The 19,999-nt window shown below is 39.2% G+C and overlaps 1 protein-coding gene across 1 annotated transcript; it reads right to left on the bottom strand.

The window, feature by feature from the left end:
• Positions 1 to 294: 294 nt before the first annotated feature.
• LOC136280865 (cubilin-like) lies at positions 295 to 15,746 on the bottom strand. Its single transcript, XM_066166600.1, has 11 exons — positions 15,308 to 15,746; positions 14,520 to 14,894; positions 13,624 to 13,995; positions 12,919 to 13,089; positions 11,322 to 11,495; positions 8,004 to 8,338; positions 7,318 to 7,576; positions 6,287 to 6,658; positions 5,575 to 5,745; positions 1,085 to 1,468; positions 295 to 677 (listed from the first exon to the last, which is right to left on the bottom strand). Exons 1-11 carry the CDS (start codon positions 15,744 to 15,746, stop codon positions 295 to 297), a joined length of 3,435 nt encoding a protein of 1,144 aa, XP_066022697.1.
• Between the last annotated feature and the right edge of the window lie 4,253 nt (positions 15,747 to 19,999).

Here is a 19,999-nt window from a genome sequence, read left to right as displayed (position 1 = left end):
TCAGTTGATGAAACCAAATTATCTTGTTATACTCCCCCACCGACGCAGCACCACATTTTCTTACCCCCTAATTCAAGAATATGAAGATTGTTAAGAGATAAATTAAAGTTGGCATAGCTTCCCAATACATCACCGCCTACACAATATATCAGAGATTCGCATTCACCCTGAGTTGATAACAGAGGAAACCTCCAATTTTATTCAGTAAGCTCCATATCATTACTTGTATGGGTGAATTTATTTCATGAAACATCTTCTCTCAGCGAACTCTTAGATTTCATGACGTTGTTTTCTCTACTTACTTGGAGGACTGTAGTTCAACAGCTTGTAAGTTGCCCGAAATCCATTATAATCCATGTTTGTATCATCGGACACAAACACCACCCTCAGGCTTTCGTGCAGTGAATAAAATATGAAAGGAATAAACCTTGGTGTACCACATAGTTTTCCAGGCAGCGCTTTATCACTGAAGCTATTCTGAACTTCCATATAATCACACAAGCACGCGGCGCCACCACAACGTTCAAGATTATAGTCTGGTATTGTGAGCTCAACACGATATCCTTGTCTCCCTTTAATCTTCCAGCTACATGTCTGGTTGAATGGATAGTTTCTTGGATTGAACGGAGAGGAGAAAGAAACTGACATTTCATCAAGGATCATATCTGTAGGACACACTGAAAAAATGAAAAAAGTCTACGTGAGGTTGAGGATAATGTCTCTTATCTACTGTAATTACTGAGCTCACGTAAAACGAGCTTTCGTTTATTTGCGATAATGAAATGTGCGCTTAAAGCTTCTCTCTCTTTCGCTGTCTCTGTCTGTCTGTCTGTCTTCCCGTCTGTCTCCCTGTCTCTCTTTCTCTGTCTGTCTGTCTCCCCCTATGTCTGTCTCTCTGTCTCTCTTACTCACTGGTCATGAGGCTCCCTATGAACGAAGTATCGGGGCTGTCAGATTGACAGCATCACACTGGATGCCTTTTTAGATAGAACATCACTAAACCAGCTTAGAGAGAGAGAGACAGAGAGAATACCTTTATTTTTTTTATAACAATATCACAATATACACGATCAAAAACACTTACGTGTGTCTCTATCTATCGCCTCAAAAGAGGCATTGAATCCTTTGTTTACGGTGGTGCGGGATTCAAATGTCACTTGAAGGAAATTTCCATCTGAGTAAACAGGAGGAGTAAGCTTTTGACCACAAATCTTAAAGTCATCAGGCTCTCCACCATGGGAAGCAACGTTTGATATAAAAACACGGGCACTCGTTAATGCTGCTCCAGCGCAGTCATCATTTTCACCTGCTACCAGGGTGAAGTTCAAAAAGGTCAGTTTGATAATTTTCCCATTAGGTACCGTGATATTCCATGTGGATGTTCTGTTTGTTGGGAAGTTGTTGGGAAAATTAGAGCTCCAAAAATATCCACTCCAACCATTTAGGTTGACTTCAGATGAGTTGCCGGCTGTTAAGGAAAGATCACCATCAGTAATTTCATTTACGAAATACTTTCCTCGAAGAAAAGACGCTCAAGCAAAATTTATAGTCACAATTTATACCATTATAAGTTATTCTATTAGTTATAGTTATTTCGGTTAAAACGAACTGATTTACGCGCTTCCCACTGAACCAAAGCTACAGTTACCATCTGATCATCTAAGCTCAAATTTTACATGCATAGGAAATTATTTAAAAATTACAGTATTTGCATTTAACCACAGCTTTGGGTACGCTGACATTTTCAGTATGCACGACAAAATAGCTCGTAAATAGCTCGATCACCATTTTCATTTCTCCTGCTTCTTATGCTCATTTGTTCAGATAATATTCACGGTAGTTTCGTCAAACTGTTAGCTGTCGCGTGCTTGAGGTGTGGTTTCAGAAGCACTCCCCAAAATTCTCAGTGACAAGTCAGTGCGTGAAATAAGTTCATCGGATATTTCATTTGCAACTTGCTACTTCGTCGTCACGTCCAAACAAAACATGAAACAGGTTCTGTAAACGAGCCACTTCAGTCTTCAATTTAATTTATTGAATTCTTTAAAATTTATTCTTTGTTCTTTGTACAAAAAAAGAAAAGTGATAGTTTGCCCAGCAAATGGCTGGAAAGCTAATCATGACGGGGTAAGATAAGTACATGAATAACACAAATTAAAGACATGGAGTCACTGACTCTTAAATGATGACGGAGACGATCGTGTATTGTAAGAGTGAATATCAGACGTTTTCTGAAATAAATTTAACATGTTTGCTGGGGCTTTATCATTATTGATATCGTGCATTAAGGTTGACACGGACTAGAAAAGTTATGGGAAGCACGTTAGCTTCGAGAAATAAAGGAGTTGCACGGTCGTGCCAGTCTGCGAGGTACAGCAAACGAAGACGGTTTTTTTCTGAAGAATTAGAATTTTGTTCAGATAAGTCTTGCATGCCTGACCCCAGGCAGCAAGACCATAGGTTAAATAAGGATGAATTAGTGACTTATACATGGATATTTAGTCGTAATGGTCGAGGTACAGAGTGGCGTAGCTTTGTAAGCAGCCCAACAATTTTCCTAATTTTGTAACAATAGAATCAACCGAACCGAACCGAACATAACGACTTAGCATAAGGAAGAGAAAGAAATTGCGTCATATATATCATTGACAACATCACGTCAAAACTGACCAATCAAGTTTGGTCATATTACAAATGTGACCGATCATATTACAAGTGTTTCCAGTGTTAGCCCTTCGCCAAAGGGAATGCCTAACGAAGGGCTCATAAAGGGCTAACCCTAGTAACGACAGCTTTGAAACTCCTTACGGTGGCCAATTTCCGTTATCAACTAAATTACCCTGTAACACCTAATTTCTATGAGTCAAATGTAAAAAAGAAAGTTATAGGAATACATTTAAATGTGGTTTAATGAAAATATCTCATATAAATTCCCTTCGAAGATGATAAAAATCAACCCAAGGATACCTTCCGGCGTGAATATAACCAATTTCCAAACGACAAAATCCTTTGTGCGTTGCCACATGGTATGGGACAACTTAACTACACAGCGAGTAAAGTTCACAACGTTTCAACAGTTTGATTCGTTTGAACATCACGTAGCAGATGAATGACAATCTAGATTCTCTTTCATTGGGATTCATTTGGTGACGGGCTACAGAATTTTGGTAATCAGGTAATCAGATGATTTCGAGTACAATTTGGACTAAATAAGCACGAGTAAAATTTTTCAAAGAAAACAAAACTAGATGAGCCCGTAGGGTGTGTGCAATTTTGATTGGTCAATAGTCAAAGAAGCTCACAGATAGCCTATCAAATGCGAGCCTTGGATGTCGCAACATTTGGATACGCAAAAAATTTGCCACAGAACCAATGGTCAGCGTTCTTAGTAGGGTTTCTTCCGCCACAGCAGCTGAAAACAGCAGCTGAAAAACAGCTCTAACAACGAAAACACCGTAAAAAGCACTGCTTTTTGGTTGTCGGTTTGGAAAAAGTGTTGTTCCGAGAAGGCAATTGCCAAGGAAATCGAAAATTACTAGCCCACCCAGCTTAACACTTTGCTCGTGCTACTATACGCCGAAATTAAAAACAAGCATGGTTAAACCTGAGAAACGACGATTCCATTTCATCGAAAGTGATTGGGACACAGACTGAACAATTCCTTGAACTGTATATCCGGACTTTGAACTTTTTGCGGCTTACAGATGTGAAAATATCATTATATATTATTGATTTCATCGTTCGCGGTTGTTTGACCGAACGCACGGTTTGAATAAATTATTTTAGCACTTGATGCGCGCGCTTTGCTTCTGAGAAGCTATCTCTTATTTTTTGATGAATATTATACATGATTTTCTCGTACAGTTTGTAAAGGTAATCACATGATTTCGAGTGCAATTTGGAATAAATAAGCACGAGTAAATTTTTTCAAAGACTAACAAAATTGCACAAGCCACCATCGTAAAGCTCAACATAGGGGCAAGAATCCGAATTACAATCGGCAGCACATGGACTAAGGGCAAAGTCAGTGAAGGCAAACTTTATCTTTTGACTGGCAGATCCTGTTATTTTCCACGTACAATTGGTAGACATGGCGTAGTTACTCATTGGGTAGTTCGGGCTGCTTATCTTTCCGCTACCAGAGAGAGGAATTACTTCCTTCGGACAAACTGGCATAAAAATATTTCCGTTGAAATATCTGAGAGGAGAAAAAACCATTGCTATCATTCCTTCCACTTTTGTTCTAGTCGAATGTCACTTGAAAGAGAAGGCACCTTAACAGATATTCTTAATGAGGGAGGCATTGAGGCCTTTTAGAAACGGCAAAACCGTAGAAAAAATCATCCAACACCAAAAAACCGGTAAAAAAATTCGATCAAAACCGAAAACCGCATGCAAAACTGTCAAAACCGATACATTTTCACACCGCAGTTATTAAAACCCTGATCGATCCGATACAGTAGTGACAGGTGGAGCATACAGAGTAAGCTACACTAATTTCATTACAGGATTTATGAATGGCATGGACTTGGCATTCGTATCTTCTAGTATCTGCTTAAATTAATAGCTGCTCTCTCGAGGGCCTCGAGCGTGGTCTCTCCGGACACAGCAGCTGGTAATGGACCCCAGTTAAATTAGGGAAATCCGCACAAAAGCCCTCAATAGGATTACAATTTTGCAGTCGCAAATAGTGATAGCTCTGGAAAGTTTCATCGAAAATCCCTCATCTAATATTTCTATTTTCGAACTAAGACCTGAAAGTTTGGAGATTCCATTGAAATGTTTAATCAATCAGTCACATGTGGCTTGTAACTTGGTCACCAACTTCGAGGTGGCGTTGATAAAGAAACTCTGGCAATGTTCTGTGCCTAACGGTACCCTTCGTGTAAGCTTACCCTCCCCTCCCCAGCTCACCTTGGGGGAGGGGGAGGGTACGGCTACACGTGGGCTACCTAGGGATCCCTGCGATATTTCAATTGGTTTGTCAAGCATTCCACTCAATAACATTTGCGTTTAGTAGCTATTCGAGATCAGCAGTGGAGGCGGTAATTGCCAAATAGGTCAAATAGGAAAAATCAAAACCGCATCAGATATCAAATCCGAAAACCCGTTAGTATTTTTCGCGAAAACCGGAAACCAAATGCTAAAAAACGGAAAATCTGCAAACCGCGATGAACACCAAAACCGAAAAAGCGAAGTTTTTGGCGTAGAAACCGAAAAAAACGAAAAACCGATCTAAAAAATAGTCAAAACTGCAGAACCGAAAATCCCAATGCCCCCCTCCTTAATGGGATTAGCTAGCAAGGCAACCATCGGAAAAGCGACCCGTATGTTTTTGCTTCATACTAAAAATAGAAAACAGCTCTTCTTTTATGGAGGTAGCCTTAGTCATCAGGCATATGATTTCTGGATAACATGTTCCCTTAACGACTCTCTTGAGAAATGGTGTTCTCTATTCCATCTTAGTTGAATTTTTCTTTTTTGCTCCTTTTGCAGTTATTCTCTTATTTTGATGCTGCATAAGCATGTTTCATGGAAAAGACGGACTGACGATCATATATATATGCTACTTACTTGGAGGACTGTGGTTCAACAGCTTGTAAGTTGCCCCAACTCCGTCAAAATCCATGATTGTATCGTCGGACACAAACAGCACCCTCAAGCTTTCGTTGAGTGAATAAAATTTTACAGGAATACACCCTGGTGTGCCCAAAATCCCAATGCCCCCCTCCTTAATGGGATTAGCTAGCAAGGGAACCATCGGAGAAGCGACCCGTATGTCTCAAATTTTTGCTTCATACTAACGATATAAAACAGCTCTTCTTTAATGGAGGCAGCCTTAATAATCAGGCATATGATTTCTTAAAAACATGCTCCCCTAACCCCAAATCACTTTCTTGAAAAATGGCGTTCTCTATTCTTAGTTGAATCTTTCTTTTTTTATTTTTTGCTGTTTTTGCTGGTATTCTTTTATTTTGATGCTGCATAAGCATGTTTCATGGAAAAGACGACTGATGATCATATATATATGCTACTTACTTTGAGGACTGTGGTTCAACAGCTTGTAAGTTGCCCCAAATCCGTCATAATCCATGTTTGCATCATCGGACACAAACAGCACCCTCAAGCTTTGATTTAGTGAATAAAATTTTACAGAAATAAACCTTGGTGTGCCACATAGTTTTCCAGGCAGCGCTTCACCACTGATCAAGACCAAACTCACGTAACAGGAAAATTTGAAGATTATAAAAGACGATATTCAGAATAAACTTGAGAGGGTACTCACCACTAGTCGTTGTGGATTCATATTTCGCTTCAAATCCACGAGCAACTGCTTTTCCAGGATGGAACATCACAAACATTTGGTTTCCACTCGACAACTGAGTCTCTTTCCAAGACGACCCCTGGCAAAATCGCCCCAGCAAGGGCGAACTTGTTGACCCACCATCATAAAGCTCCACATAAGAACAAGAATCCGAACAATTATTGGCTGAACACTCACTTAAGACAAAGTCAGTAAACGTAAACTTGACAATTTTGTCAGCTGGCGCGGTAATGTTCCAGGTACAATTTCTAGACGGAGTGTAGTAACTCTTTGGGTAGTTTGTACTGCTTATTTTCCCGCTGCCTGAGAGAGGGATTGCCTCCTTGGGACAAACTGTAAACAATGAAAAAGGAGCAAGTGAGTGTGGGACAATAAGTAGTTAGTAACAAGCAATCAAAATGCTTATCTTTTAATTGTTGATTCGACCAATGGCCACAATCTATACAAACCAAAACGGCTCAAAACTATACTCTTCAGTCTGATACATTCCAATATGGTGTTTATAAGGAAGTAGCCCCAAGGCAAGAATATGAATATTTGAAACTCGTTACGGTGACCCATTTACATTATAAACTCAGTTGATGAAACCAAATTATCTTGTTATACTCCCCCACCGACGCAGCACCACATTTTCTTACCCCCTAATTCAAGAATATGAAGATTGTTAAGAGATAAATTAAAGTTGGCATAGCTTCCCAATACATCACCGCTTACACAATATATCAGAGATGTTCGCATTCACCCTGAGTTGATAACAGAGAAAACCTCCAATTTTATTAAGTAAGCTCCATATCATTACTTGTATGGGTGACGAACTGAAAGACGGACTGACGATCATATATATATATGCTACTTACTCGGAGGACTGTGGTTCAACAGCTTGTAAGTTGCCTTAAATCCGTCATAATCCATGTTTGCATCATCGGACGCAAACAGCACCCTTAAGCTTTCATGCAGTGAATAAAATTTTACAGGAATATCCCTTGGTGTACCACATAGTTTTCCAGGCAGCGCTTGATCACTGAAGCTATTCTGAACTTCCATATAATCACACGAGCACGCGGCGCCATCACAACGTTCAATATTATGGTCTGGTATTGTGAGCTCAACACGATATCCTTGTTTCCCTATAATCTTCCAGCTACATGTCTGGTTGAATGGATAGTTTCTTGGGTGAAAGGGAGAGGAGAAAGAACCTGATGTTTCATCAAGGATCATATCTGTAGGACACACTGAAAAAATGAAAAAAGTCTACGTGAGGTTGAGGACAATGTCTCTTATCTACTGTAATTACTGAGTTCACGTAAAACGAGCTTTCGTTTATTTGCGATAATGAAATGTGCGCTTAAAGCTTCTCTCTCTTTCGCTGTCTCTGTCTGTCTGTCTATCTCCCCGTCTATCTTCCTGTCTCTCTTTCTCTGTCTGTCTGTCTCCCCCTATGTCTGTCTCTCTTACTCAGTGGTCGTGAGGCTCCTTATGAACGAAGTATCGGGGCTGTCAGATTGACAGCATCACACTGGACGCCTTTTTAGATAGAACATCACTAAACCAGCTTCGAGAGAGAGACAGAGAGAATACCTTTATTTTTTTTATAAAAATATCACAATATACACGATCAAAAACACTTACGTGTGTCGCTATCTATCGCCTCAAAAGAGGCATTGAATCCTTTGTTTACGGTGGCGCGGGATTCAAATGTCACTTGAAGGAAATTTCCATCTGAGTAAACAGGAGGAGGAAGCTTTTGGCCACAAATCTTAAAGTCACCAGGCTTTCCATCATGTGAGGCAACGTTTGATATAAAAACACGGGCACTCGTTGGTACTGCTCCAGCGCAGTCATCGTTTTCACCTGTTACCAGGGTGAAGTTCAAAAAGATCAGTTTGATAATTTTCCCACTGGGTACCGTGATATTCCATGTGGATGTTCTGCTTGTTGGGAAGGTGTTGGGAAAATTAGGGCTCCAAAAATATCCACTCCAACCATTTAGGTTGACTTCAGATGAGTTGCCGGCTGTGAAGGAAAGATCACCATCAGTTATTGGATCGTTGAGAAAAAAATAAGTTCATTTACGAAATACTTTCCACGAAGCAAAGACGCTCAAGCAGAAATTATCGCCACAATTTATACCATATAAGTTATTTTATTAGTTGTAGTTATTTCGGTTAAAACGAGCTGATTTACGCGCTTCCCACTCAACCAAAGCTACAGTGACCATCTGATCATCTCAGCTCAAATTTTACATGCATAGGAAATAGTTTAAAAATTAGAGTATCTGCATTTAACCACAGCTTTGGGCACGCTGACATTTTCAGCAGGCAAAACGAAATGTCAGGAAACCCAGGATGAATGTATGAGTGTAAACAGCTCGATCGCCATTTTCATTTCTCCTGCTTCTTATGCTCATTTGTTTAGATAACAAACTGTGAGCTGTCACGTGCTTGAGGTGTGGTTTCAGAAGCACTCCCCAAAATTCTCCGTGACAAGTCAGTGCGTGAAATAAGTTCATCGGATATTTCATTTGCAACTTGCTACTTCATCGTCACGTCCAAACGTAACATGAAACAGGTTCTGTAAACGAGCCACTTCAGTCTTCAATTTAATTTATTGAATTCTTTAAAATTTATTCTTTGTTCTTTGTACAAAAAAAGAAAATGGCTGGAAAGCTAATCCTGACGGGGTAAGATAAGTACATGAATAACACAAATTAAAGACAAGGAGTCACTGACTCTTAAATGATAACGTATATTGTATGAGTGAATACCAGACGTTTTCTGAAATAAATTTAACGTGTTTGCTGGGGCTTTATCATTATTGATATCGTGCATTAAGGTTGACACGGACTAAAAAAGTTATTGGAAGCATGTGAACTTCGAGAAATAAAGGAGTTGCATGGTCGTGCCAGTCTGCGAAGTACAGCAAACGAAGACGGTTTTTTTCTGAAGAATTAGAATTTTGTTAAGATAAGTCTTGCATGCCTGACCTCAGGCAGCAAGATCATAAGTTAAATAAGGATGAATTAGTGACTTATACATGGATATTTAGTCGTAATGGTCGAGGTACAGAGTAGCATAGCTTTCTAAGCAGCCCAACATTTTTCCTAATTTTGTAACAATAGAATCAATGTGGTATTTCCAAGAGAGATTCTGATTATTAAGAACGCCCAGGTATTTTGTATAAACTTTAGACTGAGGACGAACATATTTATTCTTTACATTATCAAACCTGCAAAGTTTTGGTGGATAAGGGAGTCGCTTTTGGTAAGGATGAAAAATTACAATTTGGACTTTTTAATGTTAAGAGTTAGTTTAATTAATCCACAAAAGCCATAGTGATTGAGCTTATCAAGCAAAATGTTGCGATCGACGATGTCGAAGGCTTTTTTAAGATCAATGAATACTCCACAAGATAGGTCGGGCTCAGACTCTCTTTCGGCATAATTATCTAAGTTTACTTTGATAAATCGTCTCGTTGGAATTCAGAGGACGAAGAGGAGCGTTCAAACGTACATTGTACAAGATGTCTACAACTACCAGCACTGTGCAACAGACGACTTGGGACAACAATTACACAACAACCGCACCGAACATAACGACCTAGCATAAGGAAGAGAAAGAAATTGAGTCATATATATCATTGACAACATCACGTCAAAACCGACCAATCATATCACAAGTTTGGTCATATTACAAATGTGACCGATCATATTACAAGTGTTTCCAGTGTTAGCCCTTCGCCAAAGGGAATGCCTAACGAAGGGCTCATAAAGGGCTAACCCTAGTAACGACAGCTTTGAAACTCCTTACGGTGGCCAATTTCCGTTATCAACTAAATTACCCTGTAACACCTAATTTCTATGAGTCAAATGTAAAAAAGAAAGTTATAAAAATACATTTAAATGTGGTTAAATGAAAATATCTCATATAAATTCCCTTCGAAGATGATAAAAATCAACCCAAGGATACCTTCCGACGTAAATATAACCAATTTCCAAACGACAAAATCCTTTGTGCGATGCCACATGGTATGGGACAACTTAACTACACAGCGAGTAAAGTTCACAACGTTTCAACAGTTTGATTCGTTTGAACATCACGTAGCAGATGAATGACAATCTAGATTCTCTTTCATTGTGATTCATTTGGTGACGGGCTACAGAATTTTGGTAATCAGGTAATCAGATGATTTCGAGTGCAATTTGGAATAAATAAGCACGAGAAAAATTTTTCAAAGAAAACAAAACTGGATGAGCCCGTAGGGTGTGTGCAATTTTGATTGGTCAATAGTCAAAGAAGCTCCCAGATAGCCTATCAAATGCGAGCCTTGGATGTCGCAACATTTGGATACGCAAAAAATTTGCCGCAGAACCAATGGCCGGCGTTCTCAGTAGGGTTTCTTCCGCCACAGCAGCTGAAAACAGCAGCTGAAAAACAGCTCTAACAACGAAAACACCGTAAAAAGCACTGCTTTTTGGTTGTCGGTTTGGAAAAAGTGTTGTTCCGAGAAGGCAATTGCCAAGGAAATCGAAAATTACTAGCCCACCCAGCTTAACACTTTGCTCGTGCTACTATACGCCGAAATAAAAAAACAGGCATGGTTAAACCTGAGAAACGACGATTCCATTTCATCGAAAGTGATTGGGACACAGACTGAACAATTCCTTGAACTGTATATCCGGACTTTGAACTTTTTTGCGCCTTAAAGATGTGAAAATATCATTGTATATTATTGTTTTCATTGTTCGCGGTTGTTTGACCGACACCCCCCGTTTGGATAAATTATTTTTGCACTTGATGCGCGCGCTTTGCTTCTGAGAAGCTATCTCTTATTTTTTGATGAATATTATACATGATTTTCTCGTACAGTTTGTAAAGGTAATCACATGATTTCGAGTGCAATTTGGAATAAATAAGCACGAGTAAATTTTTTCAAAGACTAACAAAATTGCACAAGCCACCATCGTAAAGCTCAACATAGGGGCAAGAATCCGAATTACAATCGGCAGCACATGGACTAAGGGCAAGGTCAGTGAAGGCAAACTTTATCTTTTGACTGGCAGATCCTGCTATTTTCCACGTACAATTGGTAGACATGGCGTAGTTACTCATTGGGTAGTTCGGGCTGCTTATCTTTCCGCTACCAGAGAGAGGAATTACTTCCTTCGGACAAACTGGAATAAAAATATTTCCGTTGAAATATGTGAGAGGAGAAAAAACCATTGCTATCATTCCTTCCTCTTTTGTTCCGGTCGAATGTCACTTGAAAGAGAAGGCACCTTAACAGATATTCTTAATGAGGGAGGCATTGAGGCCTTTTAGAAACGGCAAAACCGTAGAAAAAATCATCCAACACCAAAAAACCGGTAAAAAAATTCGATCAAAACCGAAAACCGCATGCAAAACTGTCAAAACCGATACATTTTCACACCGCAGTTATTAAAACCCTGATCGATCCGATACAGTAGAGACAGGTGGAGCATACAGAGTAAGCTACACTAATTTCATTACAGGATTTATGAATGGCATGGACTTGGCATTCGTATCTTCTAGTATCTGCTTAAATTAACAGCTGCTCTCTCGAGGGCCTCGAGCGTGGTCTCTCCGGACACAGCAGCTGGTAATGGACCCCAGTTAAATTAGGGAAATCCGCACAAAAGTCCTCAATAGGATTACAATTTTGCAGTCGCAAATAGTGATAGCTCTGGAAAGTTTCATCGAAAATCCCTCATCTAATATTTCTATTTTCGAACTAAGACCTGAAGGTTTGGAGATTCCATTGAAATGTTAAATCAATCAGTCACATGTGGCCTGTAACTTGGTCATTAACTTCGAGGTGGCGTTGTTAAAGAAACTCTGGCAATGTTCTGTGCCTAACGGTACCCTACGTGTAAGCTTACCCTCCCCTCCCCAGCTCACCTTGGGGGAGGGGGAGGGGGAGGGTACGGCTACATCTAGGCTACCCAGGGATCCCTGCGATATTTCAATTGGTTTGTCAAGCATTCCACTCAATAAAATTTGCGTTTAGTAGCTATTCGAGGTCAGCAGTGGAGGCGCATAATTGCCAAATAGGTCAAATAGGAAAAATCAAAACCGCATCAGATATCAAATCCGAAAACCCGTTAGTATTTTTCGCGAAAACCGGAAACCAAATGCTAAAAAACGGAAAATCTGCAAACCGCGATGAACACCAAAACCGAAAAAGCGACGTTTTTGGCGTAGAAACCGAAAAAGACGAAAAACCGATCTAAAAAATAGTCAAAACAGCAGAACCGAAAATCCCAATGTCCCCCTCCTTAATGGGATTAGTTAGCAAGGCAACCACCGGAAAAGCGACCCGTATGTTTAAACTTTTGGCTTCATACTAACAATAGAAAACAGCTTTTCTTTTATGGAGGTAGCCTTAGTGATCAGGCATATGATTTCTGGATAACATGTTCCCTGCACCACTTTTTTTGAAAAATGGCATTCTCTATTCTATCTTAGTTGAATTTTTTTTCTTTTTTGCTCCTTTTGCAGTTATTCTCTTATTTTGATGCTGCATAAGCATGTTTCATGGAAAAGACGGACTGACGATCATATATATATGCTACTTACTTGGAGGACTGTGGTTCAACAGCTTATAAGTTGCCCCAAATCCGTCAAAATCCATGATTGTATCGTCGGACACAAACAGCACCCTCAAGCTTTCGTTGAGTGAATAAAATTTTACAGGAATAAACCCTGGTGTGCCCAAAATCCCAATGCCCCCCTCCTTAATGGGATTAGCTAGCAAGGCAACCATCGGAAAAGCGACCCGTATGTCTCAAATTTTTGCTTCATACTAACGATATAAAACAGCTCTTCTTTCATGGAGGCAGCCTTAATAATCAGACATATGATTTCTTAAAAACATGTTCCCCTAACCCCAAATCACTTTCTTGAAAAATGGCGTTCTCTATTCTTAGTTGAATCTTTTTTTTTTTTGCTGTTTTTGCTGGTATTCTTTTATTTTGATGCTGCATAAGCATGTTTCATGGAAAAGACGGACTGACGATCATATATATGCTACTTACTTGGAGGACTGTGGTTCAACAGCTTGTAAGTTGCCTTAAATCCGTTATAATCCATGTTTGCATCATCGGACACAAACAGTACCCTCAAGCTTTCATGTAGTGAATAAAATTTTACAGGAATAAACCTTGGTGTGCCACATAGTTTTCCAGGCAGTGCTTCACCACTGATCAAGACCAAACTCGCGTAAGAGGAAAATTTGAAGATTATAAAAGACGATATTCAGAATAAACTTTAGAGGGTACTCACCACCGGTCGTTGTGGATGCATATTTCGCTTCAAATCCACGTGCAACTGCTTTTCCAGGATGGAACATCACAAACATTTGGTTTCTACTCGACAACTGAGTCTCATTCCAAGACGACCCCTGGCAAAATCGCCCCAGCAAAGGCGAACTTGTTGACCCACCATCATAAAGCTCCACATAAGAACAAGAATCCGAACAATTATTGGCTGAACACTCACTTAAGACAAAGTCAGTAAACGTAAACTTGACAATTTTGTCAGCTGGCGCGGTAATGTTCCAGGTACAATTTCTAGACTCAGCGTAGTTACTCTTTGGGTAGTTTGTACTGCTTATTTTCCCGCTGCCTGAGAGAGGGATTGCCTCCTTGGGACAAACTGTAAACAATGAAAAAGGAGCAAGTGAGTGTGGGACAATAAGTAGTTAGTAACAAGCAATCAAAATGCTTATCTTTTAATTGTTGATTCGACCAATGGCCACAATCTATACAAACCAAAACGGCTCAAAACTATACTCTTCAGTCTGATACATTCCAATATGGTGTTTATAAGGAAGTAGCCCCAAGGCAAGAATATGAATATTTGAAACTCGTTACAGAGACCAACTTACATTATAAACTCAGTTGATGAAACCAAATTATCTTGTTATACTCCCCCACCGACGCAGCACCACATTTTCTTACCCCCTAATTCAAGAATATGGAGATTGTTAAGAGATAAATTAAAGTTGGCATAGCTTCCCAATACATCACCGCTTACACAATATATCAGAGATGTTCGCATTCACCCTGAGTTGATAACAGAGAAAACCTCCAATTTTATTAAGTAAGCTCCATATCATTACTTGTATGGGTGACGAACTGAAAGACGGACTGACGATCATATATATATATGCTACTTACTCGGAGGACTGTGGTTCAACAGCTTGTAAGTTGCCTTAAATCCGTTATAATCCATGTTTGCATCATCGGACACAAACAGCACCCTCAGGGTTTCATGCAGTGAATAAAATTTTACAGGAATAAACCTTGGTGTACCACATAGTTTTCCAGGCAGCGCTTGATCACTGAAGCTATTCTGAACTTCCATATAATCACACAAGCACGCGGCGCCACCACAACGTTCAAGATTATAGTCTGGTATTGTGAGCTCAACACGGTATCCTTGTTTCCCTATAATCTTCCAGCTACATGTCTGGTTGAATGGATAGTTTCTTGGATTGAACGGAGAGGAGAGAGAACCTGACATTTCATCAAGGATCGTATCTGTAGGACATACTGAAAAAATGAAAAAGTCTACGTGAGGTTGAGGACAATGTCTCTTATCTACTGTAAGTACTGAGTTGACGTAAAACAAACTTTCGTTTATTTGCGATAATGAAATGTGCGCTTAAAGTTTCTCTCTCTTTCGCTGTCTCTGTCTGTCTGTCTGTCTCCTCGTCTGTCTCCCTGTCTCTCTTTCTCTGTCTGTCTGTCTGTCTGTCTGTCTCCCCCTATGTCTGTCTCTCTGTCTCTCTTACTCACTGGTCATGTGGCTCCTTATGAACGAAGTATCGGGGCTGTCAGATTGACAGCATCACACTGGATGCCTTTTTAGATAGAACATCACTAAACTAGCTTAGAGAGAGACAGAGAGAATACCTTTATTTTTTTATAAAAATATCACAATATACACGATCAAAAACTCTTACGTGTATCTCTTTCTATTGCCTCAAAAGAGGCATTGAATCCTTTGTTTGCGATGGAGCCGGATTTAAATGTCACTTGAAGGAAATTTCCATTTGAGTAAACAGGAGGAGGAAGCTTTTGGCCACAAATCTTAAAGTCACCAGGCTTTCCATCATGGGAAGCAACGTTTGATATAAAAACACGGGCACTCGCTGGTACTGCTCCAGCGCAGTCATCGTTTCCACCTGTTACCAGGGTGAACTTAAAAAAGATCAGTTTGATAATTTTCCCACTGGGTACCGTGATATTCCATGTGGATGTTCTGTTTGTTGGGAAGTTGTTGGGAAAATTAGGGCTCCAAAAATATCCACTCCAACCATTTAGGTTGACTTCAGATGAGTTGCCGGCTGTAAAGGAAAGATCACCATCAGTTATGGGATCGTTGAGAAAAAATAGGTTCATTTACTAAATACTTTCCATGAAGCAAAGACACTCAAGCAGAAATTATCGCCACAATTTATACCATATAAGTTATTCTATTAGTTGTAGTTATTTCGGTTAAAACGAGCTGATTTACGCGCTTCCCACTCAACCAAAGCTACAGTTACCATCTGATCATCTCAGCTCAAATTTTACATGCATAGGAAATTGTTTAAAAATTAGAGTATCTGCATTTAACCACAGCTTTGGGCACGCTGAAATTTTCAGCAGGCAAAACAAAATGTCAAAGCTAAGAGAGAAGCTTTGACATTTGGCCCAGGATGAATGTATGAGTGTAAACAGCTCGATCGCCATTTTCATTTCTCCTGCTTCTGATGCTGATTTGTTCAGATAACATTCACGGTAGTTTCGTCAAACTGTGAGCTGTCGCATGCTTGAGGTGTGGTTTCAGAAGCACTCCCCAAAATTCTCCGTGACAAGTCAGTGCGTGAAATAAGTTCATCGGATATTTCATTTGCAACTTGCTACTTCGTCGTCATGTCCAAACGTAACATGAAACAAGTTCTGTAAACGAGCCACTTCAGTCTTCAATTTAATTTATTGAATTCTTTAAAATTTATTCTTTGTTCTTTGTACAAAAAAAGAAAATGGCTGGAAAGCTAATCGTGACGGGGTAAGATAAGTACATTAATAACACAAATTAAAGATAAGGAGTCACTGACTCTTAAATGATAACGTAGACGATCGTGTATTGTATGAATGAATACCAGACGTTTTCTGAAATGCATTTAACATGTTTGCTGGGGCTTTATCATTATTGATATCGTGCATTAAGGTTGACACGGACTAGAAAAGTTATTGGAAGCACGTTAACTTCGAGAAATAAAGGAGTTGCATGGTCGTGCCAGTCTGCGAAGTACAGCAAACGAAGACGGTTTTTTTCTGAAGAATTAGAATTTTGTTAAGATAAGTCTTGCATGCCTAACCCCAGGCAGCAAGAACATAAGTTAAATAAGGATGAATTAGTGACTTATACATGGATGTTTAGTAGTAATGGTCGAGGTACAGAGTGGCGTAGCTTTCTAAGCAGCCCAACATTTTTACTTATTTTGTAACAATAGAATCAATGTGGTATTTCCAAGAGAGATTCTGATTATTAAGAACGCCCAGGTATTTTATATAAACTTTAGACTGAGAACGAACATATTTATTCTTTACATTATCAAACATGCAAAGTTTTGGTTGATAAGCGAGTCGCTTTTAGTAAGGATGAAAAATTACAATTTGGACTTTTTAATGTAAGAGTTAGTTTAATTAATCCACAAAAGCCATAGTGATTGAGCTTATCAAGCAAAATGTTGCGATCGACGAAGTCAAAGGCTTTTTTAAGAACAATGAATACTCCACAAGATAGGTCGGGCTCAGACTCTCTTTCGGCATAATTATCTAAGTTTACTTTGATAAATCGTCTCGTTGGAATTCAGAGGACGAAGAGGAGCGTTCAAACGTACATTGTACAAGATGTCTACAACTACCAGCACTGTGCAACAGAAGAGATGGGAAAACAATTACACAACAACCGCACCGAACATAACGACCTAGCATAAGGAAGAGAAAGGAAATTGAGTCATATATATCATTGACAACATCACGTCAAAACCGACCAATCATATTACAAGTTTGGTCATATTACAAATGTGACCGATCATATTACAAGTGTTTCCAGTGTTAGCCCTTCGCCAAAGGGAATGCCTAACGAAGGGCTCATAAAGGGCTAACCCTAGAAACGACAGCTTTGAAACTCCTTACGGTGGCCAATTTCCGTTATCAACTATATTACCCTGTAACACCTAGTTTATATGAGTCAAATGTAAAAAAGAAAGTTATTAAAAAACGTTTAAATGTGGTTAAATGAAAATATCTCATATAAATTCTCTTCGAAGATGATAAAAATCAACCCAAGAATACCTTCCGACGTGAATATAACCAATTTCCAAAAGACAAAATCCTTTGTGCGCTGCCACATGGTATGGGACAACTTAATTACACAGCGAGTAAAGTTCACAACGTTTCAACAGTTGCAGTTGCAGTTGCAATTTGTGGTCTTTGAAAAAAATTCCACCTACTTTTTTATTCCTAGTAATATACATGAAAAAATTACTCAGTTCTGATTGGTTAAGATGAATGCAGTTTTCAGGTAATTCAATGCACAAGAGGGTTACTTCAGTGAAAAAAAAGTAACAAACCAGACATTCTGATTGGTCAATAATCAAAGAAACTCATAGATAGCCTATGAAATGCGAGCCTTGGATGTCGCAACATTTGGGTACGCCAAAAATTTGCCACCGAACCAATGGCCGGCGTTCTCAGTAGGGTTTGTTCGCCACAGCAGCTGAAAACAGCAGCTGAAAAACAGCTCTAACAACGAAAACACCATAGAAAGCACTGCTTTTTGGTTGTTGGTTTGGAAAAAGTGTTGTTTAGAGCAGGCAATTGCCAAGGAAATCGAAAATTACCAGCCGACCCAACTTAACACTTTGCTCGAGCTACTCTACGCCGAAATTATAAAAAAGCATGGTTCACAACGTTTCAACAGTTTGATTCGTTTGAACATCACGTACTTGAATGACAATCTAGATTCTCTTTCATTTGGATTCATTTGGTGACGGGCTACAAAATTTCCCCAAAAAAGTAATAAACTTTCACAAAGCAGATGAGTGGTACTTACCCAGAATAAGAATCATTGATAGGATTTTGAACATTTTTCCCTTGAGAATACCCATGCTGGATCCAATTTCGACAAGCCTTCGTTAAAAACCCGTTGACGCGCTTGCGGAACAATTTTCTTCACTTTACCAATGTCTCTTCGCCGATTGACTTTACCTGATGAGAAAGTTAAAATGTAGCGGAACAATTTGGGTAGTATAGGATACGAGAGTTTTTCCTCCGTGATTTAATTCGGTGACAAAGTTGACAGATACCAAAAGCTTTCCAGTTGACACAAACTAATACTCCGGGACAAGCGAATGAATGGATTCAAGCAGGCGTGACAATGAAGCTCCTACTTTCTTTGCACTGAATTAACCCTCGTCTGCATTGAATTACCTAAAAACTGCATTTATCTTAACCAATCAGAACTGAGTCATTTTTACATGTATATTACTAGGAATAAAAAAGCAGGTGGAATTTTTTTCAAAGGCTCATGTAATTTTGTTTTCTATGAAAAAATGTACTCGTGCTTATTTATTCCAAATTGCAATCGAAATCATGTGATTACCTATACTAATCACATGATTTCGAGTGCAATTTGGAATAAATAAGCACGAGTAAATTTTTTCAAAGACTAACAAAAACGAGATTGTCTATCATAATTAAACATAAGCAAAGCGCGCGCACCAAGTGCAAAAAATAATTTATTCAAACCGTGCGTTCGGTCAAAACAACTACGTACGATCAAAACAATAATATGCAATGATAAATGAATAAAGGGGTAAGTTTCTAAAGAAACTGTGGTGCTGCGTCGGTGGGAGAGTATAGCAGGTAATTTAGTGTTAACAACTGGGTTGAAAACGTAAATTAGCCACCGTAAAGGGTAAAAAAGCTGACGTTTCGAGCGTTAGCCCTTCGTCAGAGCGATTAGAGGAATTGTGGGTTGTGTGTGGATTTATATGTAGAAAGTGGAGCTACGCCATTGGTGGGAATATGGTGACGAGAAAACAGGAAGAGTGGTCGGCACTAAAAAATCTAAAAAAACGCAAAGACATTGTCATTAAGGCGGCCGACAAAGGCGGTGCAGTTGCAGCTGTCGTTCAAAAATCTATCATTCTTAAAAATTTTAAATTACTCCAAAACGATTCAGTAATTTAAAATTTTTAAGAATGATAGATTTTTGAACGACAGCTGCAACTGCACCGCCTTTGTCGGCCGCCTTGATGACAATGTCTTTGCGTTTTTTTAGATTTTTTAGTGCCGACCACTCTTCCGAAGAAAAAAATTTAAAAATTTAAAAAATTTTAAATTACTGAATCGTTTTGGAGTAATTAAAAAATTTTAAGAATGATAGATTTTTGAACGACAGCTGCAACTGCACCGCCTTTGTCGGCCGCCTTAATGACAATGTCTTTGCGTTTTTTTAGACTTTTTAGTGCCGACCACTCTTCCGAAGAAAAAAATTAAAAAATTTTAAATTACTCCAAAACGATTCAGAGACTGGCACTATCTTTTCGCAACCCCCACTTATTTCATTCAAACGTGACAAAAACATAGGCAACTTT

The sequence above is a fragment of the Pocillopora verrucosa genome, chromosome 5 (assembly GCF_036669915.1).
Source record: "Pocillopora verrucosa isolate sample1 chromosome 5, ASM3666991v2, whole genome shotgun sequence".
In the NCBI taxonomy this organism is placed as follows: Eukaryota; Metazoa; Cnidaria; class Anthozoa; order Scleractinia; family Pocilloporidae; genus Pocillopora; species Pocillopora verrucosa.
This window is presented reverse-complemented; position numbering and strand designations above follow the sequence as displayed.